This window comes from Ammodytes marinus, assembly GCF_949987685.1.
Source record: "Ammodytes marinus genome assembly, chromosome: 15".
Classification (NCBI taxonomy): Eukaryota; Metazoa; Chordata; class Actinopteri; order Uranoscopiformes; family Ammodytidae; genus Ammodytes; species Ammodytes marinus.
In genome coordinates, this window is record NC_137219.1 from 22,526,655 (window position 1) to 22,551,611 (window position 24,957).

General features: G+C 41.5%; 1 protein-coding gene across 1 annotated transcript in view; it reads left to right on the forward strand.

The window, feature by feature from the left end:
• LOC307261486 (ALK tyrosine kinase receptor-like) overlaps window positions 1-24,957 on the forward strand; it is a gene marked incomplete at both ends in the record, with an annotated part of 372,653 nt that overhangs the window by 300,519 nt on the left and 47,177 nt on the right. The window contains 5 exons of the mRNA XM_080042042.1: window positions 2,091-2,225; window positions 3,951-4,054; window positions 7,651-7,823; window positions 9,476-9,570; window positions 18,995-19,114. Coding sequence (XP_079898168.1) covers window positions 2,091-2,225; window positions 3,951-4,054; window positions 7,651-7,823; window positions 9,476-9,570; window positions 18,995-19,114 — 627 coding nt within the window. The remainder of the gene's footprint in view (window positions 1-2,090; window positions 2,226-3,950; window positions 4,055-7,650; window positions 7,824-9,475; window positions 9,571-18,994; window positions 19,115-24,957) is intronic.

Genomic DNA, 24,957 nt, shown 5'->3' on the forward strand with positions numbered 1-24,957 from the left:
GGAAACCGGATTGAAACTGTTCATAGAGGTTATTGTTGGAGAGGTGGGCCTGAATCTGTGATGTGACTACTTTTTCCAGAATTTTTGAGAGAAATGGCAGGTTGGAGATGGGGCGGAGGTTATTGAAAATGTTGGGGTCTAAACCAGGTTTCTTCAGTAGCGGTGTAACAGCAGCAGATTTAAACTGGGATGGGACGGAACCAGAGGTGAGAGAGGAATGAATAATGACTGTTATCAGGGGAAGTAGAGAGGGAAGGGAGGCTATAACCAGGGAGGATGGCAGGGGGGAGACTCATTTGACTCATTTGAGAGAGTCAAGGCTAGATCTAATGGCAAACAGTTATGACTGATAGCTGGGGGTGGCACAGAGGCAGACTTCATCATTGATGTCATGAGAGGCAATCATAAGATTTGACTTTGAATCTCTTCTGCGCTTTGCACGGAGAACGTCTAAGTGACACTAACTGGTTTATGTAACAAAGAGAGTGACTCAAAATGTCACAAGACACAGAAGGACCAAATACCCTTATAACCCCCACAAGTCTAGAGAAGCTTTCATTTGCTTGAGAAAAGACATCAGAGAAACACCTTCATACTTTACTTTGTACCTTAAAACAAAAAAATATAAAGAAAATGTTGCTTTTTCCACACATCTTCATCTGCTTTTCCGATGTCGGGTCGTGAAGGGGCAAAAGCTATTCTTCCTGTCTGCTTTCTGATTTCTTCTAAGGCTAGTTTCAGTCCCATTATCGAGAGGATGGCATTTCCTTAACAACACACTGTTATCAGACAACTCCTATAAGTAATGGGCATGCACAAGACAGTAGTTATTGCTTTAGTTTGAAAACACAAGTTTAAATCTTTTTTGTTTAGAGTTCATTACATTTTCCATATACAGTACAAAGCTCTGTAGTGTAAATGAAGCAGAAATAGTCCGGAAATGTAATAATTCAATCAGAAATGTCCCTTTGGCAGACTAACGGGTGTTTGAATATTTGCTCTACTCTAAGACGTTTCTGATTTATTCTGTCAGTTACTTAACCAAACATTAAAGGAGACAGCTTGTTTGCCAATCAAGGAGCATGCTCTCTTTCATTATGCCACAGTGTGGAAACACACACACACACACACACATACACACACACACACACACACACACACACACACACACACACACACACACACACACACACACACACACACACACACACACACACATACACTAAACAATCCAACTAACCATTTTTTTCCACTGTTTTGTTGCTCTACAGCCTAATGCATCTGAGACTCGTGCCATGCTGTGAAGCGATGTCAAGCTGATTGCCACCTCCAAAACACATTATGTCACCACCTCCTCTTTCCTCCTCCACTATCTCCATCTCTAGACACTTCAGGCCTTTAACATTTTTTGCGCCTGGAGTCACTCTAAACACCCCAACAGATCTCAACCTTAACTTTCACCATCACAGTCCCTGCATTCCAAATTGCATACTCTTTCTTTTTACTATTCTACATACTACAGTTGATCATAAGCATGCAGTAGGCATACAATTGGGACTTACTTTTACTTATTTATTTCATCATAACATTGTGCCTCTTGCTTATACAGTATACCCGTTTCATCTATTACATTCATTCAATTAAATCATTACTGCCTGTTTTCAGACAGAGGCTCTCTGTCGATTTGAGGTAACAACCGCTGCACAATGGATTATGGACCCAATGGAAAACTTGCTGATTTCCACCCTAATTATTTTGACCGGATGTAGTAGTGTATCCATATCTTACAGCAAGCTGCATTTGTCCACAATAGTTACATCCTAAATATTTTTCTACCAAACTAAATTGCAGAGAAGTATGGGTATTGGAACATACCCATTGAGCCCTTCTCTCCTCTCTCAACCTCTTAGCCTGAAAGGTCACCACCACCTGTGGTGGTGTTCTCACTCAGTACTCACTCCATTCCCCCTTCTCTTAAGCCCCCCTGCTGGGCATGTCCTTTCAAATATTTCCCAACACCTCCTCCACTGCTATATTCAATATGCTCTCCTCTCCTCCCCTGACATTTTCTCTGTCCTCTATCTCTCCAGGACACTTTCTTAATGGCAGCTACTGCTCTTTTGAAGAGGGAGAGTGCAGTTGGCGACCGATAGCAGGCCGCGGTCTCTCCTGGAGAAGACTTCATTCACCAACCAAGGCTACCAGACAGAGCTGCCCCTCATCAGGTGGCTAATATGACATCATTAACATTGTTCTGATCAAATTATGAACTAGCCTGTTTGGAGGCTCTCTAATATAATATATGGGGCGGCTGTGGCTCAGTTGGTAGAGCGGGTCGGCCAATGATCGAAGGCTTGGCATTTTGATCCCCGCCCTGCAACTTGTGTTATGGTTGTTGTGTCCTTGAGCAAGACACTTCACACCCACCTTGCCTTGTGTGAATGTCGATAGTAAGCCTGCTATTGGTGAATGCATGTGTGTGTGTGAATGGTAACTTGCAAATGGGAACAGGTCTCCCTTGAAAAAGAGTCTCTGGTCACAATGGGATTTAGCTGTATAAATAAAGGTTAAACAAATAATAATATGTGCATATACAGTAGATGTGTTAATGTCTCATAAAAGAAGACATTAAAGGGATAAGGCGAGACACTTAAATTTTACTTATAGCTATTATCATGAAACCATGCAAGTATTTTACTAATAATTTTAAACAAAACATTGTATTACAATTTTAGATAGATACACAAATTGTCAATATTTAACTACAGTAGTTATGTGTACCTTTGCATCTCTTTAAAAAACAAAAATCTAGATTGGGGATGAAGCCAGAGTTATAATCTTTAATTCCATTTCACAACTTCTTAGTGTCCAACGTTTTTTTACAGAACAGATTCTGGATACAGCCTTTTTAAATTGTATAAATCAAAAACACTATCAACAGGTCATAAACATTTATTTTCAGCATGTTCTTCGGAACAAAATGTACCATACATTAAACAATTACAAACATATGAACACATCCTTCAGTGATAACCTTCAGAAATCTTATTATGGAGAGTTTAGTTTATGTAAGATTGTCGGTTCAGTGTATTTAAACAAGCTAATGTTGTGATAATGGCTGTTATATAGGAGAAATATACAGACACAACCATACAACGTATAGTACAATAAACACCTAAATGTACATTTTGGACCATGGATTTGTACTTGTATGAAAGCAGACATGTCATGGAAGAGAAATTGACAAAAATCTCATAATATATACAACTATTACAATAAAGCAAGTCTGGGCGATTTGTATACCAATGACCCTGAATATATCTAAGTCTAACAGTGTGTGAATGTCTATAGATAACCAGTGTGTCTCAGGCCTGGATGTGTTGTCTTGTTCAGAACTTTAACAGAGTCCCACTGGATACTAAAGCTGCAGCATGTACAGTACACTCCTACATCTGCAGTTCATCCTCAGTGCAGTGACTCCAGTGTGTGTCCCGATGAGAGTTTAAAGTCTTGCTTTGCTGGGGCTTGTTTTTGTTTTGAACTATTTACAGAAGTCCCAAAGGTGGTGTGCCCAAACTATAAATGGAACATTGGCATTTGATACCACATTAAGTGAATTTATAGGATTTGTTCCCCCTCTATATTACTGCCACAGTTACTTGAAATGATGGATAACCAAAGTTAACTGTAAAGTGTTTAATGCCGTCACTCTGTTGAACTGTGCTTTCATCAAACATTAGTCTTTGACAAGAGGGAACAAGTACGATATGATAAAATATTGCCAACATCTCAATTTAGCTACGATCACATCTCAAAGCCTCCTTTTGTATTGTAGGACTTTTTATTACATTTTCTAACCTGCAATTGTGTTGTAATAAGTGTGTAATAAGTTTCATTTTTGACACTTTTTTTCCTTCTATGTGTTCAATGCATGTGTTGATGTGTTAAAGGTGCTACATTCAGTGTGGAAGGAGGCCAGTCCAAAGGCCAGCGTGGCTCAGCCTTACTGAGGAGTCCCCTGTTCCCTCCACCTCTAAGAAACTCCCCATGCACGGTGAGCAAAGTCTAGTGTGCTTTCACCAACCCATCATCTTCATTCTCAGACATCAGGAAGTTCACTCAGTCCCACCCACTTACCTGCTGCTGCTGCGTATGTCAAGTTATCTGTTTTCACATGGTACATATCCAGTTTACTATCATAACATGCCAGATTTGCAGCTCCAAATTCATTTTTGAATCAGTCTTCGATTTCACAATGCAGTAAGTAGGGGAGAACGGGGTAATTTGTCACACGGGTTGGTTGTCACAATCGTTATATCTCGGAACCAGAAGGCGCTGTCTGTGAAATTTTGGTATGTAAATATCCAGAATTGGGATCAGAGGTCACCTACATAGTCTTCCTTGGAGTTAGACTGCTGAATTTGAGGTGAGACGACTGTTTATGTTTTTCATGTCAAATTGAAAATATTTAGCTCCTCAGTATTTTTCTTCTAGGCTTTTACACAATGGGTTTATAACAAAACACTTGTTACCCATACAAAGTGTGAAGGGTAAACTATAGTTTAGATTGTGGTTAGCAAGCTAATTAGTTGTCAGATGGTTGTTGGCCTTGATGCTAGCAAGAAATTCAAGTCGGGGTTGGTCGTCAAATATTTTGGGGGGTTGGTTGTCACATGTTCTCTCAAGGCTGCAGCCAGAAAAGGAACCCAATAACAAAATAAATTGTCAAGCTGTATCCTCACTGACACCCCAGAGAAGGAAAGAATAGAGCAGGAAAAGGCAGCTAGCATGCAAAAGAAAAAAGGACAACAAAATCAAAACAACTCATGCATCCCAAGCTAGACCAGCTGCCAAGGCTACAGTAAGTTATGTAGGCCTATTTGTCAACTTGACAATGCAATTAAACTTTCAAATTTAGTTCTACTTTCTTGCCTTCTTTTTAAGATTATTCCCATTAAGATAACATTGTGACAAACAACCCCATAGTGTTTGACAACCGACCCCTTGATGGGGTTGTTTGTCACAATGTGTAAGGGTGTCTTTGATGATTAATTTCTTCTTTATTACAATAAGATAAAAAAAGTGAGGGGTACACATTTCAAGCCAACACCTTAAGCTTCAATTTAATGTAGGAATGAATATTGAAAGATGTTTAGGTGATAAGCAATTCTCACTAGAGTAAAAAGTGTGCCTACTTACCCCGGTCTCCCCTAACTAGTCGGGCTCATTTCTAATTGAGGATTTTCTGTCACTAGCAGATTTGGTCTTCAGCTGTTAGCTTGCTTAAGCTAATTGCTGAAGATGGATTCTCTTTTCTTTATATGTTCATGCAGAGCACACTTCACTGTTAAAGGGGAAAATGTTTTGAGAATGAGAAATAAGTGTGCAAGTCTGGAAATCATAACCTTATCTAACGGTTTGGCTGGAGTTGCTGAAGTGAAAATCCCCCAAATTCAATACAGATCACACCAGAGACACTTTTGTTTTGACCTTTAAACTCTGATTAGACTACGATCCTGCACAGTCATTTCCCCAACATGTAACCCTACATAATTATATTGTTGATGATGACATGTGTGTGTGTGTGTGTGTGTGTGCGTACGTGCGTGCGTGCGTGTGTGTGTGTGCGCGTGTGTGTGTGTGTGCATGTGTGTGTGTGTGCGCACGTGTGTGTGTTTGTCCAACTGACTGGTGACCAAAGCTCACCCTCGAACAGCAATTGTCCAATTATATTAGCCTTATGTGCTTCACTACTACAAGTAGTCGGTAAAAACAGTAGGACATTGTTATATTTGGAATGTACCATAGGTGTTGATATCTGGGGCTATGTGAAAATGACAAATAATAAAATAGAGTAGAAATTGTATAGGTGGCCATTTAGTTACATTTTCCAACAGTATTTTCCAGTAACACTTGTTTTTTGTTGCGGTAGGAGTAGAAAACGTCCGTACTTTCATATGTTAATTGCTTCAGAAACCGCTCAAAAATCAAACAGTAATGTGGGAGGACAGCAGGATAACACTGGGCCATCTGTATTTCCTGAGACAGACAGTGAGGTTGACCTCCACAATCAGAGGTCACATGTGTTGACCTTTTTATGAAAATATATGAAGTCATGCATTATGTAGACCACGATGCCCACAGGGCAGCTCTCCGGGGGATGGATTAGTACTTGAAGCTTTCATTGATGCTGTTGTATTTAGCGTTTTGAGGTTATTGTTAGTTTATGTTTTATATTGATCAGCACGCCAACCTTTAGCCTTCAGCATGGGCGCTTTGTGGAGGCGATTTGAGGGTTTGTGAGTGAGTGAAGAGAGCGGTTAACACACTGGTCAGAGGCATTGAATGTATACAAAGGTGATATGTCAAAAACAAGATAATAAGAGAGACACAGGGGGAAATAAAATTAGTCTTGGCCGGGTAAAAATGTGCAAAGAACTGGCCACAAGGAAGATATTGCGGAATAGATAATAGGCAGTATTGCACCATTACAGAGCTCACCTCTCAGTGTCTCGGCATACAGCCAAAGAAGAACCATGGTCCCAGATTAACACTCTTAATCCTTCTCTCTCTACATTGAACCACTGGATGTTGTTCAATCTAGCCTGGCTGCACATGGACAACTATGTTGAGGATATTAGTTGTGGGTCTTAGCTGCAGCCCGTGTTCACTTTCATGTCATGCCCACTGTGCGGAGCCTGTAATCTTGATGTTTAAACGGCCACCATGTGGTCTCACAGTGGATGATAAGGACCCCCAAGGTGTATCGACAAGCCCAATGCAAGCACTCATGTGTGGGGATTCAGTTGTGTGGTTAGTGTCGTCAATTTTCATCGGGCTTAGACTAGCATCTGTTCCACTTAAATGGTGATGAAATAATCTTTTTTTTTTTTTGGCTTCACTAAAATACTGGAGAGGGACTTGTTCGCACCCCATGCTAGTTAGTTCAGTTCCTTCTAATGTTTGATTCCTGCTGTGGCCTGTGTGTTCTCACACACAACGCATCCCTCATGGACACGTCAAAATGAAATTGAATTGTGCTGGAGCATACAGGAGCAGCACTGATGGCAAAATAACCCAAATTATCCTGGATGAATTCTGTTAATCTTGGAATAATTAGAACTGAACAGATGCTTGTTGCTGATTGATCTCAATGCAGTTCAAAGTGCATCCCCCTCCCTTGACTGATAACACTCTCGGCTGGTTTTCCATATTCAATGGAAGGTAAAGTTACTACGGCACCTAATGTACGGCACACATTTTTCTCAACATATACCACAATAACACAACATCCCTACTTTGTGATCGCCTTTACTATGGGGCGGCAGTGGCGAAGTGGGTAGGGAGATCGCCTCTGGAGTGCAGGGTCGGAGGTTCGATTGCCTACCAGCCACATGTCGAAGTGTCCCTGGGCAAGTCACTGAACCCCAATTTGCTCCCGATGGTTCAGAAAGCGCCTTGCATGGCAGCTACTGTCATCGGTGTTTGAGTGTGTGTATAAAATGTGTTAAGATATGTAAAGCGCATTGTGAAGCGCTTTGTGACCCTGGTCTGTGAAGGGCGCTCTATAAATAAAAGCTTACTTGCTTGCTTACTTACTACTGTAATGTGTTCCAACTACTGATTCAGAATCCCACCCTACTTCAACAGGTGCGGTTCTGGCTGTGTTCTGGAGGCTTGCAGAGGGGCTCACTGTCTCTGTGGATGGTGGAGAACAGTACAGGCCCAGAGGAGCAGCGCAGACTGTGGCATTCATCCAGTCAACCCAAATTTGAAAGGGGCTGGAAACAGGTCACACTTCCACTATACGGACTGGCAGACTGGTACGGCAAGCACTCACCTGTTTCTAGTCACTTACAAGCTGCCACACTCATCCCCACAAACCTTACACACATTCAGACAAATCATAGATATTAGCACTGAGCGTTTTTTTGTTCAGTTCAGTACGGCTCGGCACCCATTTATTTGCGTTTCAACTGTCAACAGTCGGTAAACTGCCGTGTGTAGTCACAGCGGCAACAGTTGTGTTTAGACAAAACATCTCAGCGTGCCACTCTTTGTTTATTGTGTGTTATTCCAGGGTTATCGTGCCCTGCTCAGCCATGCCCTGCCTAACTGAACTGTGCTACTCAGTGGAAACGAGGCATAGGTGCCCTCACAGAGAAATAAACCCTAATAAACAGAATAAAGAGCTGTTCATCCATTTTTTCACCTCTCATAAATGCAGATTTTCAATATTTACATTCCAATTTCTTGGAAAACATTTGCTCTCAATCCCCCCCCCACCACATAAATAAATAATTAAATACATAAAAATAAAGATAAAAATAATGAATACCATTAGGACTCTAGACGTATGCTATGGATCTGCCATGTGTACAATAGTCAATGACCCCACCTCGCTTTTTAGTCCACTTGTCTTTGATAAAAAGGTGAGAAATCAATATACTCTGCTATACCCTGCCTACTTGCCTTCCAGTTAGTTACGGCCCCGATTTCCCCTCAGTGAAATTAATTAGAACCAAATAGAAGGAAGCAGGAAAAATAGAGCAATCCTAGATAAGGCCGTTTGTCTTCTGTTTGCCTGACTGTGGGTTTCTTTGCCATTCATGCTTGGATAATCCTGCTCCCCTGAGGGCGATTAAGTTTTGATTCCTGGGTTATGTAGTCCGCTGTGCTTGTGCTCATAATTAGAATGTCATGACCGTGACCACTAGGTGAAGCTGTCACTCTTTTCACACTGACCTTTGCAGAGCTTAAAGAGAATCACAATTGCAAGCCAGAGTGCAGACAAGACGTCAAGACATAACAGACAGCATATGTAGAATGTGAATAGGAGTGTTTTTGGTGGATAACTTGGAGGGGGGTTGACTGCAAGAATAGTGGTACCATATGGACACTATCACATTTGAAGATATATCTTTTTGCCTCACTCTTCGGCTGGTGACAGAAACAGTTTATGTAACTGTGCGTGCATTTCTGATGAAGAAATGGGCAAAGGTGACTCATCCAGGTAAGCTTAGCTCAAACACTGGTAGTCAAGGGGAGCAGGTCAAAAGATACACTTAACAACATCACTAAATGCTCCTGTGTGCTTGTTGGGACTTGTTGTTTATTTACCACTTTATGTTACCGTCTATATTTTTTTACATTTCATGTCATTTTAAAACCAAAAACATACATGACCGTAACAGGCACGTCCATGTTTCTTTCCAGTAGCCTATGTATTTGATTCTAAAATGACATAACGTGTAAAACCAAAATGTGCAACAAAACATGGTAAATAAATAAGTCCTGAGCACACATCAGCATTTAGTGATGAACTATTTCCTTAAGAAACAATTAACCTTAAATCTTAACATTTAATTAAGGTACATTCCTTTTGACCAAGAAATTATGTCATGACTTTAATACAATAATATCTTGGTTGTCCAGCACGTCATGAAGTAGTTAAAACAGCTGTGTTCCTTCTCAGGTTCTGGCTGCAGTTCAGCACAGAAGACGGACCTGGCCCTGGTTCAGCCATCTCTCTTGACAACATCTCCTTCAGTATGGATTGCTTCCTGGCATGTGAGTACTAAGAAAGTCTTGAGTCCTTTTTTTTTATTCCTCAGACCCTGGTTGGATTTTTTTTTACTTATTGCCTAATTGCCTAACCATGACAGGCCCAATGGGGGAAAGAACAAATGATCAATACAGGTCTGCCCTATGTTAATGGTGTACAGTGATACGATTTGACTGCGTGGCAGTTTTGTAAACTTTGGAGCATTCATCAAGGGCTAACAACTACACTACAACTCACAGAGCCGTAACACAGCACATTGTTTTTTTCATACAGAACTTGAGAACTTTGCAATGCTCAGCCAAGCCAATTGCATACTAGACCTACAGTATATCAATTTTCTTACTTAACAAGTAGCACACCATGGGTTTATCAAATGCACTTTAGTTTTTCTTAGATGTTTTATACCATTTCCATATGAATACATGTACAGTATATCACATTCCTTTAGCACACTCTCTGAAAGCGTTCCATGTGTCTTGACATTTCAGAACAATTCAAGTCTGCTGTATAGAGTTTTCTGATTGATAAGGCGCTTATGTTCCAATGCTGTACTGCAGTTCTTCTAAAGGTCAAGCCTCCTCTGTCACCTTTCTGGATATTTTTGTATTCTAATTGAGATGGTTTATTAGTTCAGAAACAGCAGCAAGATGACAACTAAGTCTGGTGTCAGGAGAATGGAAGTTCAGTGAGTTCAGTGCCTCCCTCACTGTCCGCTTATATGGATGAAAACCAGCTTGAAATGTGTAACAATGTATAAAACATATGTACAGGTATCTGTAAATAGCTCAGACAATGGGAACAGTGACCATATGAAGCACGGTCTAACTTATGAAAGCCTGAATGGACTCAAGTGGGAGGGGCACTGGATCATCCTCTGACATAGTCTGCTTTAATTTTATGCGTTGTGATGGGTGGATTTTTTCATTTTCCTATGCCAGTTTTCCTTCAAGTGTAAAATAACACTTGAGGAGTGTGAATTGTTCACATTAAATGTGGATTCAGCCTCCCAATATATCCCAATATGTTTCATTATTTACACCATCATTTGGATTTGCAAAAAAACAAATGTTAAATGTGTAGGCCTATATCCACATTGTGTCATTCATCTTTTCGTTCCTACAACGATATACAGAGAAAATTAGAATGATTTGGCCATTTTCTCGAATTGCGTGTGATTAATCTGATAAAAAATTGTAATCGTTTGACAGCTCTACTTTTTATAATATGTTTTTGCTGAATTTATTCATCAAACACAGATTAGATAGATAGATAGATAGATAGATAGATAGATAGATAGATAGATAGATAGATAGATAGATAGATAGATAGATAGATAGATAGATAGATAGATAGATAGATAGATAGATAGATAGATCATCAATTGAATATGATTTAATACATTTCCATTGGTCTACGCATACCTGTAGTCACCATCTTCCTGTATCAACACCGGTTATTGGGTCAGAGACTCTTTATTTTTAGACATGACATTTTCCAGGAGATATTTGCACACCAATTGTGTTTTATGTCCTCCATAAGGGAGCCGCAGCCGCGCTGGTATGGCAGCTCTGAAGGATCATTTATCCCCGCTTTGCTCACTCTATCCAGATGGCAAGTTCTTAATCTAGGCCGGGTATCCATTACCTACAGCCACACTCGACTCACTTTTTATCGCCTATCAATCAAGAGCGGCTGACGGGAGATGCACAAAAGCACAGCATGAGACGCCGTTTCCAGCAGTGATTACTGGGAGTGATTAGCATGACAGATCCCTGAGGATTAGGACACAGCCTCTGTAAAATGTTTAGGTGGAAGAAACATACTGCCAACACATTATACAGAGGAGCAGCCATCCATGGTGCTCTTTCCTACACTTCTCTTGGCTTTACGGTGGTGTAGAGTTTGGCAGGCAGCACGTGTGTGCTTGATGATGCATCCATTGCCCTTCAAGTGTCGCACCTGGCTGTTAGTTTTATCATTTTATCTTCCCCCATTAAATTAGTTCATTGGGTTGGACAGCACAGGAAGTTCATCCTTTATATTTCTGCTATGTAGCGTCACTTCTTAGCCCAGGCACTGAGCTATGGATGTGCCTTCCTCAGTAGCTATCCTTGACATCACAGGGATAGTCTTTGCAATTCTCCTCTGAAGGTTTACCGTTGCAGAACAACGTGACTTAGTAAAGTGACAATTGGAACGACTTGTGTGTTCTACCCACACACAGCCAATACAAAGAGTGTTATTCTTAATTTTTTGGCTTTTTTATGCTTTATTGACAGTGTGAAGAGACAGAGGTGAAATGGGGCAGAGAGGGGAGTGACATGCAGAGAACGACCCGGGCAGAAATCAAACCCGGGTCTGCTGCTGGGCCCGGCCCAGGGGGGGGATGCCCTACCTACTGAGCTAAGGGCGCCCCAGAGTGTTATTCTTTTAAGTACATTTTTCTATTTCAATTATGTGCTGATGAGTAGGTTGGCTTTTGGAATCTGTTTAATCTGCAATGGTATATTGAGTAATACAACTAATGCCGGGCTTACACTACACAACTTTTCACGCGGTTTGACAGTCGCAGACAATCTTTCAATTTCAGACTTAAATCACGGGAGTCTTGCTGGAGTTGTGGCGCGCGCACGTAATCTCAGTCGTTTGGTGTATGGTGGTCTTCCGACCCGATTTCAGCCAGTCTTCTCCTCGTCTTGACGTTCTGACATTATCAAACAGGTTTGATATTATCGTTAGTCTTAAGGGGTTGGCTCAAGCGAAATGACGTGAACACTTTCACACTATCTCCAGAACCAAACAGGACGCAGGAGGAGCGGCATTAGTCGCGACCTGTGTCCAGCTGTGAGGCACTTTTTCTGGACACTTTCAAGTAGCAGCCTCGGTTGGAGAACCAGGTTGTCATGCGCAACCTTAACGCTTTACCGTCAAATACAGGGTTAGTAGTAAGAGTTATTTGGGGACGATATCAGCATATACATCTGGTCAAATAACTAAAGGATGTCCCCCGCTTGGAATATTGAATTAACTTTTTTTATTAAATATAATCACAATCACGTTTGCAGTTTTAAACGTGATCATGCATGACACAAAGCCTACGCGATAAGGGCATATAGCTGTTTATACACCGAGTCCATTTTACCTTCTTTATTTCACTGAAATCCCTTTTAATCCCCCATAGCAGGATTGGAATTGACATTAATTTCAAAAGGAATCTAGTTGTAGTCTTGCAATATGAGACCCCTCTCTTTTCAAAATCTCAGTCTGTGACTGAGAACTAATGACTAAGTGTCTTCATGTGTGAGTTGATTGTCTTTAGATGTGATAGGGTGATTTAAAAGTCCTTTAGTGTAAGCCCAGCATTAGCCTGGCTGAAATGTTTGTGTTTCAGGCATTATCGTGTGTGTGTGTGTGTGTGTGTGTGTGTGTGTGTGTGTGTGTGTGTGTGTGTGTGTGTGTGTGTGTGTGTGTGTGTGTGTGTGTGTGTGTGTGTGTGTGTGTGTGTGTGTGTGTGTGTGTGTGTGTGTGTGTGTGTGTGTGTGTGTGTGTGTGTGTGTGTGTGTGTTTTGAGAAAACACATGGGGACAAGCCATGGACCAGTAAGTCCAGATGCTCCACAGTCCTCAGTCTATTTACAGTGATGTTATAAACATCTAGGCCAATTAAAAACCGCTTATTCAAATGTGGTTTCTCCCAGGTTCATCAGCCACCTTTAGGTTTACATTTAGCTACAGTACAAACCTACAGTAAAAGCAGCACAGGGATCTTCGATAGATTAGAATACCACGTGTCTTCATACACACATTTTCTTAATAGTGTGTATGGCAGCCTAGCTGTTGAATCTCATATTTCTATAAGGACTAATACCAACTGTTACCATGATTGGTCTGTAGTGTAGATATATCAGAGCAATTGTAGTCTCTTGATTTATTTTGGATGGAATCATGGTGTCCTCTGTCCCCCTCTCGGCTGGCCTCTGGTGGGCTTCAAACAGCTTACGGCGCCCCGCTTAATGAACACTGACAGCCAGGCCGGCTGCTGCCCTGCCCTGGTTAACGCTGGACCTGCTGAGTCTTTCTCCTTACTGCAGCAGCATACCAATGATCCATGCTCCAGTTTATAGTCTGGCCCACAGTGTGTTTCACCACCATGCCTGGAATAACAATGCCTAGAGCCTTATTAGGGACTTTGTTGAAGATATGAGAATGTTTTGAAACGTGGTGTGTGTGTACCCATTACACATCTGAGGGGTCTTACTGGAAAACAAAGATGGTGTTGTGTAGCGACGTACTCGCTAAAACAATCAAACATATTGCAGTCACTCACACACAATATATGATCCATCAAATCTTCACATAAACTCTATCTGTATCGAAGCACACCAAGCAGTGGAGACTTAGACGACTTATATTACTCATATTTATTTCAGAATTACAGGGCTTGGGAATGAGCTATTGATTTTTCCATCTGGCAGATTTTGAGGAGAAGCAGTGCTGAGGTCCCTCTTAGCTTTGAAGCAAGAATCACAAGTTCCTTTGACTCAGGAAAAAATTCCAGTAGAGAGCAGAGACCACCCGCTGAATACATTTGATTCCCTTGAATGATAGAGATCACCCAGATGACCATAGGAGTAGCACATTATAAAATATTAATGTCAAGTTGTTAGCTCTTAGTCCAAGCAGGTTTTTTTTCTCATATCAAAGGGAACAGCGCCACACAGTAGCTTTCCAACCCTCCGGCTGTTGAGGGACCCCCCCCCCCTGCCATATTGTCGTAAACGCTGGGCCTCCAGCCTGTAGTGACAGGGGACCCAGGACAGAGAAGAGGGATTATTTCTGTGGTAAATTATTATAGAGATACAGATGAAACGTCTTGTTTTGCTCCCCACACACCTCTAGGATATAAAAGATTGAAAAGCCAGCAAAGAGGCAAATGACACAATGTGGGCATATCATTGGCATGTCATATATAGAAAACGTGTAGTTGGATTTTTTGCTCAATATTCAGACCATGCAAAAGAAAAACCCTTAAGCCATGTAATCGTCCTCTCTACAGCCTGTTCAAGCAGAAATAGAGCTTGACATGTGGGTCATGTACACACGCAGGGAATAATTTGCAGTGCATTGTGGGCATGCCCCGGGTACCTACATTGAGCACTTTGAACATGTTAATTGACACGTACTTTATAAGGCCTCCATTGGTGTTTAGAGACTGAAGCAGGTTCGGCAGTCTGGTTTAAACATCAATGATTTCTGTTGGTTTACAGCCGGCTAGTCAGGGGAGCCTCTTCTTGTAGTGTGTACTGTATCAGGATTATAAAAGTTATAAATCAGAGTGAGGACTAGCAGAACAGCAGCAGGTCAAGATTTGAACCCGTGCCCTCCTCTGCTGTTGTAGCACAGCATGGTGGCAGTTTTATCAGCTCCACAGAACACAATACATTTTATCTTGATTTATCCGAAATAATCTCAGTTGTACAAAAAGTCATACTCTTTCACAGCAACCAACAAGGTCCATCTAGCAAAAGAACACTACATCAGAGAAATGAGAGCTCTTGGACAAAATGTTCTTTAGAAAACACAGACTTTTATAGCAGCCAAGCTGAATGCTGTATCTGGGTTCTTTAAAGAGGACATGTTATAATCATGTTCGTTTTTGATGTTGGACTCCTATGGAGCAGCTAGACACGATTGACTAAACAGTTAACCCACTCCTTTCTAAATTATTATTTGACAAAGTTGGCATAGTTTAATAGGACTATCTGACATTGTAACAACATTTAGCCTATAGGTCAGAAACAATATAAAGCATAATTTGCCCCCTTTAAAGAGGAAAGTGAGACCTTTGCTATATGGGCATGATGTTTCATGTGCACTATTCAATCTAAAGGAAGGAAATTGATTAGGCTCTGCAATTTCTTGAATGACCTTTGTTTGCAAATAATTGTTTGAATTTAAGATTTTAACATGTTTTGTCCTATAGGGCTTGTAACATGATTATTGGACTTCAACGAAATATGCAATCTCAGCAGTCCTCTCAAGAAAAACAATGAAAAAGTATTTTGTTCAATTCAGCTGAGAGCATTGATTGTTCCTGTAGCCTCCGAGTCACTCATCAGATGTGGCAGCAGCTTTTCTTTAACACCATTCGGGGCCAATCTTGTATATTCCTGATTGCAGTGCATGGACCCAATCAAATAAATTGATTCCGCTTTTCCAAACTAAAGTGAGAAATAGGGAAAGGGAACAGGTTTGTGGTGGCTGTGGCTAAGCAGGTAGTGGGGTTGTCCACTGATTTCAGGGTTAATGGTTCAATCCCCCCACCTCCTGCCACATGTCAAAGTGACCCTGACTCCCTGGGCAAGTCTCCCACACTGAACCCCAAATTACTCCAGATGGTTAGCTAGCACACTGCGTGGTTGCTGCTGCTGTGCGTGAATGGTTTAAGGAGAGGCAGAAATGAAGTTAAGTGAAAGCCTATGGATTTCTGATGGTAAGCAACCTCTGCCATCAATGCCTGAAAGAGTCTGTGAATTGGTGAATGCGACAGCAGTGTAAAGCACTCTGAGTGGTCAAGTACAACTCGAATAGCGTTATATAAGTACTAGTGATGTCAGTTTAATGCGTTATAAACGGCGTTAACGCAAACCCATTTTAACGGCGTCAATTTTTTTATCGCACGATTAACGCTCGTCATGGCCTAGCAAACGTTGTGGTTTTTTCACATGCTGTTGCATCAACTAGTAATGTTAGAACAACTGAAACACCACAAACTATACATATGGCTCGCCATTAAGTTACTGTTAAGTCAACCGGAACATGTCCTACAGCGTAACTTCACATTAACATCATTTACCTGGCAAAACGGCTAAACATCAAGTACATTTTGACTTTTATTTTGAAGCAGAAACCGGAACCTAGCACTTCCTAGCTCAGCTGCGCAACCTTCACTACCTTCCGTGTGTGCCTCTGAGACTACGCGGAAAAAGAACAGAAAAGAAAGCTTTTCATTTGCAAAAGTCCTACTATAACTGTGCGCTCCCACCAAAACCTCCATGAACGTTAGTGGCAGCCGACAGTCATTAATTTTCACTTCAATTTTCGCTATCAAGGGTGACTTAAGCCTCGGCTGCAGCAGCGGCATACCAACCAACCACCAGCACACAAGCGTATAGTGTGTCCACTCCACAAACAGTCTGAAATAAGTCGTGAATGAACGACCCCCAAAACATTTAGGCAGCAACCACCTTAATACTAATTTGTTTTATATAGGCTATAGCCTATGCTGTTTTATGGTTTGGTTTTTAAATAAAAAAGGAAGTTCCAATTGTGTTTGTGTGTATGCTGTTCTAGGGGTGTGGGGGGGGGGATCTACATTGTTGTCTATTTGCACTGAATTGGAAATTATGATATTTTAGAAGAAATACACTGAATTATAAGGGTGTAGAGAATGGGTGTGAAAAAAGCATTACAATGAGAAAACATAATTGGACAAAAAAAAATGAAGGGACATTTAGGCTAGAATAGATAAGTTAACTCGCGATTAATCGCGAGTTAACTATGATATTAATGCAATTAAAGCTATACTGTACGATCTGAGAGAGCTAGCATGATTTGAAATTAGCTTGTCCTCGGAGTTCCGTTTAACTCCTCCCTCTCCCCTCGGGACTCCCTCCCCCACCCCTCGACACACAGCCGTGCACGAGCGCTGCTGGCTGCACTTCCCAATTGCACTGTTTACCAGTGATTGTTAACATTTAACTCACACACACAAACACTCACACATAGGCTACATGCAGAAAAGGCCCCAAAGTTTATAGGTTACAGTGTTGTTATTTCTTATAGAGTGTTGAGATGAGTTTTGTTCAGTGTGGATGACAGTATAGCTGTCAGTTAGTGGCCGTGACGTCAGTCGGCCGGAGGGTCTGTCTAGTAAGTTTCCTTTTCTCTTCTCTCTCGGTCAGGTGTGTGAGCGCGCATGTTGCCGCAGTAGTCGACACAGTTGAAACGTGTATGTGAATCACCCGTGTGTAAGTAGGCCTAAGTACATGCAGTCCCGATCGCTGTTATAAGTTACAGTTTATGGATGTTATTGACGGCCGCGATTCGCAGGTCGCAACAGCTGTTCTAACGTCTCCTCACGAGCGGAATGTAAGCCTGTGTCTCTTTTCCTGCGATCTATGCTGCTGTGCCTGTGAAAGAAGGAAAATAAAGAGCGGAAAAACCATACTCCTCTTCTCATGCTTATAGTCTGACGTTTTTGGCCTTAAGTGGTGTTCTGGCCGACACCTCTGAAGTGAAACCAGTGATAAGCAGATCAGCGCGGTACCGGTAGGCGACATCCACCAGTTTCCTCCCCTACACTAGGCTACATGATGAAAGATACAGAGCAGTAGCCTACTTAAAAATATAGCCTACTTTTTAATCTTTGGGTTTTGGGGAAAGTAGCAAGTCTTGTCAAGTCAAAAGGCTCAAGTCACGAGTCATTGATGTTAAAGTCCAAGTCAAGTTGCAAGTCTCTTTACATTTTGTCAAGTCGAGTCTCAAGTCATCAAATTCATGACTCGAGTCTAGTCCACACCTCTGGTAACTTCTGTGTAGGTTCCATTGTGTAAGCTTGTTATGCTACTTCCACTAGGTCTAGTCCACTGCCAGGTAGCCTACTACGATATGGCACGAACGCTTTCTCTGCCCTCCGTGAACGCGCTCAGGCTCGCACACAGAGGGGAGAGAACGCGCAGGATTGTGATTGGTTCTTTAGATACGGGTCCATCGTCTCCGATTGGTCAGCATTTTAACAGGTTTATAGAAGGTACAGAATTTGGGGGTTTTTCGTTTCTTTTTCATTGCCCATAAGTCATTTATTGCTGTTGGGGTGTAAAAAGCACTTTTCACAACATATTAAAAAGTGCATATTGCAGATAATCTCCTATGATGCCTTTAATCGCGATTAAATATTTTAATCGGTTGACAGCACTAATAAGTACCAAACCATTTGTAAGGAAGACTTAAAGGTGGAGTCAGTGAGTCTGGAGTACGCTTGCCGTCAAACTAACTTTGTCAAAAACATTAATATCCTACCTCGAATCCTACCTGAAAATCCACTTCTGCTGGCAGAAATACTGATATTATGGAATTTTCCGGGGGTCTAAAGCCCTTGAAAGTTCCCTCTTTTTTTCCCTTTCTTTTCTGGATGTTGTGTACTTCACTCCCTCTGTGAAAGCCGCTGGTGTTACATTAGGTCCAAATGAAAGAATGACTCCCGCTGGTGGTACAACAATGTATGTGCCAGTGAGGGGGTCTGCTGCTGCTGTGCTTAGTGGTTCTAGATGTAACAGTGTGTAACAGCAAAAGGATTTCTTTGCTGCACAAAAAAGGACAGAGAAAATGCAGCAGCCTTTTTTAATTAAAGCATTATATTTCATTTCAGCTAACGGAGAGTTTCCTCCAGTGGTCACCAGCACAACCAGGGTGCCGTTCAGACCAACCAGCAAGACCACGCCCCCTTCCATTGGAGACCGTTTGATGAACGTGTCCACCACACATTACTGTAAGTCTGAGCTGCTTGAGTGAAAACAAAGTGTGAGTGATGCTTGGATGGATGTCTTCCACACTGACATTTTCTCTGTCTTTTTCTCCTTCTGTATTTTTTCTGTACACTCTTTCACTCACACACGTCTGATTGCACGTCTGAATGGTTCACAATTAGTTTACACGTGCTGAGCATGGCACGATATATGGGGCTGTAACAAAGTAAGCGTGCCCCCTACTGGTCTCTACCAACGCCCACATCTGAGTGAGTTGTGCAGAGATCTCCTTTGACATTAAATGGAGCAGGACGGGCAGTTTTGAAGTGTCAAATTCTCTCTAATGTGTCTTCTGAGAATATTAATGGAGCCACTTACACAGACTTGACATGTTCCACCTCACAGGCTCTACCTTTTCGCTGCTTCAAATAGGTAAAGACAAGCAGAGATTACATTTCTACATTTTAAGTTAGTGTTGCTTTATTATCAAACCTGCTCTAAAACACATTTGTTAAGCTAGCACTCTTTTTGAAGCATACCTTTTTTAAATGGATAATCCTTTTTGTAATTGTCATTTCATTCATCTGTATCTTGTATTCCCTCCCAGACGTCATTAAGGGCTTTGTGACGCCTGGGAGGAGTTTCTTATCTGAAAATGAACAAAACAAACTAACCCACAGTCGACAGCCTGTTTTAATCAGTATCATTATATGCTCTGAAGTAGGGCTGGGCGATATGACGATATCATATCGTGGACGATATGAAAGTGTCTACCGGGAGAGATTTGGCCATACCGTTTATATCGCAGAGAGAAAAAGTTCATGTGGCAGGAGCATAGATGGAGCGGGAGGCAGCTGTCCCTCCGAGTCCCTACAGTTACACTGCAGTTACACCGCCGCGCCACACGGGGCTCTGCCGCAGAGTTCTGGGCTGCAATACAGCTTCTCTACCCGCAACAGAAGAAGCCTCATCTGTTGCTCTAGCTGTCTAGCTCCATAGCTCCGGTGCGCCGTCACTTTACAGTTAACAAACCAACTCTGTGTCACGGTGGCAGAGCAGCTGGTTTTAACGGTCAAAAATGTCATCGGGCAAAGGAAACTTGCTTGCTGCTTCAGCGTGCTGTTGCCGTGACGCAGAGTTGGCTTGTTTTAAGCGCAAACTACATGGGTTAGCTCTCGTGAGCTAGCTGGCTAATAATGACATCTTTAGCCTACTCGGGGCTTCACCCCCGTGCTGTTATTGTTGGAGACCGTTTTATGTAGGCTAACTTTAAAACATGTCAAACTTGAAAATATTATTTGTGTTGAAGCTGGAGTTAAAGTATTACCAGACATTTGCTCATTAGTTAATTTTGACAGCTTTTTTAAATGAAGATGAGCAAATACTGCAGGAAAATTCAAGTCTTTCATTATTTTGATATAGGCTACTATCAATTGGAAAATGTAGGCTCTTTGGTTGATGCTGTCATTTTTATTTTGCGCTGACTGACTAAAGCCAGACTGGTGTGGTATTTTGTATGGAAATTTAAGTTCCAAGCAAAAGATGAAAATAATCTAGTGTGATTAAAGTTCAGTACGGTTATTGTAATCCATTGAATTTTAAGGAAAAATACTATATCGTGATATATATCCATATCGTGATATAAAATTACCTATATCGTGATATAAGATTTGGTCCATATCGCCCAGCCCTACTCTGAAGTAGGGCTGGGCGATATATCGAATATATGCGATGTATCGCGAGATGTTCTCCACGGGATGTATAAAATTACCCTATCGCGACCATCGAATACAAATTGGCACGTAATGTGTTTTTTTTAGCTGCCGCCACCACCGGCAAACTCGCTGGTGTTCGCTTCTCTCGCTCTTTCCTGTGGCTCTCTGCCTCACAGACTCACATGCATTGGCAACTCACTCACTCCCCCCTCCCAACCAGAGTCTCCTGGGCGCGTACCTGTGACGTAGTCTGCAGTGTGCCCTGTGTGTGTCTACTTTTATCGTCATGTGAAAACAACGAGAGGGGGAGAACAAAGACGAGGGCTCTTGTGCTCTTATGACAGCCGAACGAGTGGGTGGATGGGGGCGCGAAAGACGGCGATGGTGGCCGTCGTTCATAGCATGGACCTTTTTAGTAGGTCCATGCTTAATGAGAAGAAGCACATAGGCGAACGACCGGGGGAGGCGGGCACACATGACAGCATTAGCGGCCGCTGTACACAGCACAGCCTGCCGTGGTCCTTATGAGAGGAAGGCTAGTGGCTACACCCATGCGAAAGAACGGGGGAGGCGGGCACTTGACAGCATAAGTGCCCGTTGTACAGAGCCTGGTCTTTAGGAAAGGAAGACGAACGAGCGCCGGGGCGCGGATTACTCCGATTTAACGGAGAGTTTTTTTAACGGAGCCTTTTATACACATAGACTAGGGGAGAACGGGGTAATTTGTCACATGGGTTGGATGTCACATTCGTTATATCTCGCCACCAGAGCGCGCTAGCTCTGAAATGTTGATATAAAAAAGGTCCAGAATTGGGATCAGAGGTCACATACATAGACTTCCTTGGAGGAAGACGGCTGCATTTCAGGTGAGAGGATGTTTTGTGTTTTTCATGTCAAATTCAAAATATTTTGCTTCTCAGTATTTTTCTTCTAGGCTTTTACACAATGGGTTTATAACAAAACACGTGTCACCCTCAGAAAGTGTGAAGGGTAAGCTATAGTTTAGATTGTTGTTAGCAAGCTAATTAGTTGTCAGATGGTTGTTGGCCTTGATGCTAGCAAGAAATTCAGGTTGGGGTTGGTCGTCAAATTTTTTGGGGGGTTGGTTGTCACATGTTATCTCAAGGCTGCAGCCAGAAAAGGAACCCAATAACGAAAGAAATTGTCAAGCTGTATCCTCACTGACACCCCAGAGAAGGAAAGAATAGAGCAGGAAAAGGCAGCTAGCAAGCAAAAGAAAAAAGGGCAACAAAATCAAAACAACCCAGTGCATCCCAAACTAGACCAGCTGCCAAGGCTACAGTAAGTTATGTAGGCCTATTTGTCAACTTGACAATGCAATTAAACTTTCAAATTTGGTTCTGCCTCATTGCCTTCTTTTTAAGATTTTTCCCATTAAGATAACATTGTGACAAACAACCCCATAGTGTTTGACAACCGACCCCTTGATGGGGTTGGTTGTCACAATGTGTCAGAGTGTCTTTGATGGTAAATTACTTCTTCATTACAATAAGTTGGAAAAAAAGAGAGACACACATTTCAAGCCAACACCTTAAGCTTCAATGTAATGTAGGAATGGCTATTGACAGATGTTTTGGTGATGAGCAATTCTCACTAGAGTAAAAAGTGTGCCTACTTACCCCGTTCTCCCCTACTATTATGGAGCAAAACCTGTTCTGCATTTAAAGTGTGGCTGCTATCTTCAGGGGGTTAGTGGTGATAAACAATTAGTAAGTGGTTGTAATGAGTCATAATTAGTGTTCTCAGTCTACAGATTAACAGAAGATGGAAAAAAATGTTTCCAAATACAATAATGCTGGATCCATTGTATGGGAGTGGAAGGATGTGGAATAATCAATACAATGTGCAAACTCTTTGCCATGTGCACATTTCAAATTGTTCCAATAGAAAGCACTAAAGAATATAAGCAAGATGTTGTTTCATGTAGCCTAATGCATCGTTAGTGCAGACACATTTTGCAGGGACTATTTAAATCATATTACTGGTGTGATGTTATGCAAAACATACATTAAATTGAGCATTTAGGATGTGCTCTAGAGGAGATTTGAAATATATCGAGATATACATTGTGTATTGAGATATAGTAAAACAAATATTGAGATATCGATTTTAGCCCATATCGCCCAGCCCTACTCTGAAGACAATTTGTTAACATCTGTTGGCCTGTGGGTTTCCTTAGAAGAAGAAAGGATGAAAAACAGCTAAAAAGTAAAGCAGCAGTTGCACTAATGGGAAAATCACTGATTGATTTATGAGTAACTCCAGTTTAAAGCATTGGGGATTACTAACACATACGTGATAACATTTGTATCAAACTGTTTGTGACTCCAAAAGGAGCTGAATGAAGTCTGATTGATTTGTCTCCAGTGATTGAACTTGAGTTAGAACAGTTGACTCTGAAAATACTTTGTGGGTATTGTAGGAACCAACCGTTGTAGGGAGAGATAATGTGTAATTTAACTGTCCATTGTGATTTGACGATGTTTGAGGATAGCAGTGCTTAATCGGTAAAATACTGTTTGAAGCTTGAACAGATAGACATATCTCTTCACTATACACTATCTGTCATTACTGTGTGTGTGCTGAAAAATCTGGTGTTAATACATTGAATGGCTATGTAAACTGGTATGTAGACAAAGGGTATGTAAACAAAGGGGGCCACAGTAGCAGCAAGCAACACGCCTGTTTACAGAGCATAAGCTGTGTATTAACACTGGATTTTTCAGCACTCACACAGAACAGGTATCAGATTTTGAGGAGATATTAATTGATTTCGACAAAAAGTGATTTTGACTACAAGCATTCTCCAGAATTTTTAATGTGTCTTTGATGTGTTAATTTCTGATTATGTTTTGTGCAGTGACTTGTCTGATTGCATGTCTGCGATGTGGATCACTCTTCAGTCTTGAACACAGAGCCTTCTGTTTGTCCCTCAAGGGTCAAACAGGGATAGGAAAAGATCAGACATTAATGTTTGGCCAGCTGAAGTGATTTGATTACAAGAGTATGCATTGAACTGCAGCCACAGGCTTCAACAAAGGCAGCTCAGTCTACCAAGAACATATTTTTATATTGAGCAGGAAACAGGGCATTCAAGGAAACATTTCATACACAGTATCTTATAAAAAGCTATTTAATAAAAGGGAAGTTTGATATCGAGATTTAGCTGCAAGGGCAGCAACAAAAGGTGATTGTAATGTACTTGTACTAGATAACAGGCCTGCCCAGACAAATGACTGGGCCCCAGAAAAGGTCCAGTCATTGGGCCCCCTTTACTCATACTGAACTTGTATCAATGTGCATGATGCACTTATTCCTACATAAACACATACCTGTACACAGGGCCGGTTCTAGCCATTTAGATTAGGGTGGGCTACTGGAAATAATAGTGAGCAGAGATAACATACGATGCGAGCGCGCGCAGCGCGTGACCGGAAATGTTTTGGTCTTGCAAGATTACAGCACCTGCTTTTCGGCACATTTACTGTAACATTTACTGTACTATAAACTTTTAGAAACACTAATGCAGTGGGGGGGAGGGGGGTGAACAATGATAGCACTGCTACTAGAAGCTTTCCTCATCAGTATAACAACCATCTGCCACCTTCGTTTAAAGGCTAAATGTGTAATTTTCTGATTTGCTTAGAAAATAATAGATAAAATATACAGAATAATTTGCACCCTCACTAAGACACCTCAAAACGTGATGAAATATCACAGTATCTCTGAATTGAAAATCCACTTCTGCTGGCAGAAATACTGATAGTATGGAATTTTCCGGGGGTCTAAAGCCCTTGAAAGTTCCCTCTTTTTTTCCTTTCTTTTCTGGTACCCTGATTTATGTCCAGGTCCTGGCATTACTGAGCTGGCTGGGTTAGCTTGCTCATCATCAATACATAGCTCATGCTTGTTTGTTTGACCTGCTGCATGCAACGGTTTTGAGGGGGGAAAAACTACCCATGGTATTTTTAGTTTTTCAATATAAAATGTGATATATTTAATATATATTTCCAAGTAACAATGAATAAAATGTTTTCTTTTATAGAAAGTTCTCTTGCAATTATAGCATTCATAATAAAGGTTGGCTTAGTTAGGTAATCTGCAAAACAAACTTTTTTCCTCTCTGGGCC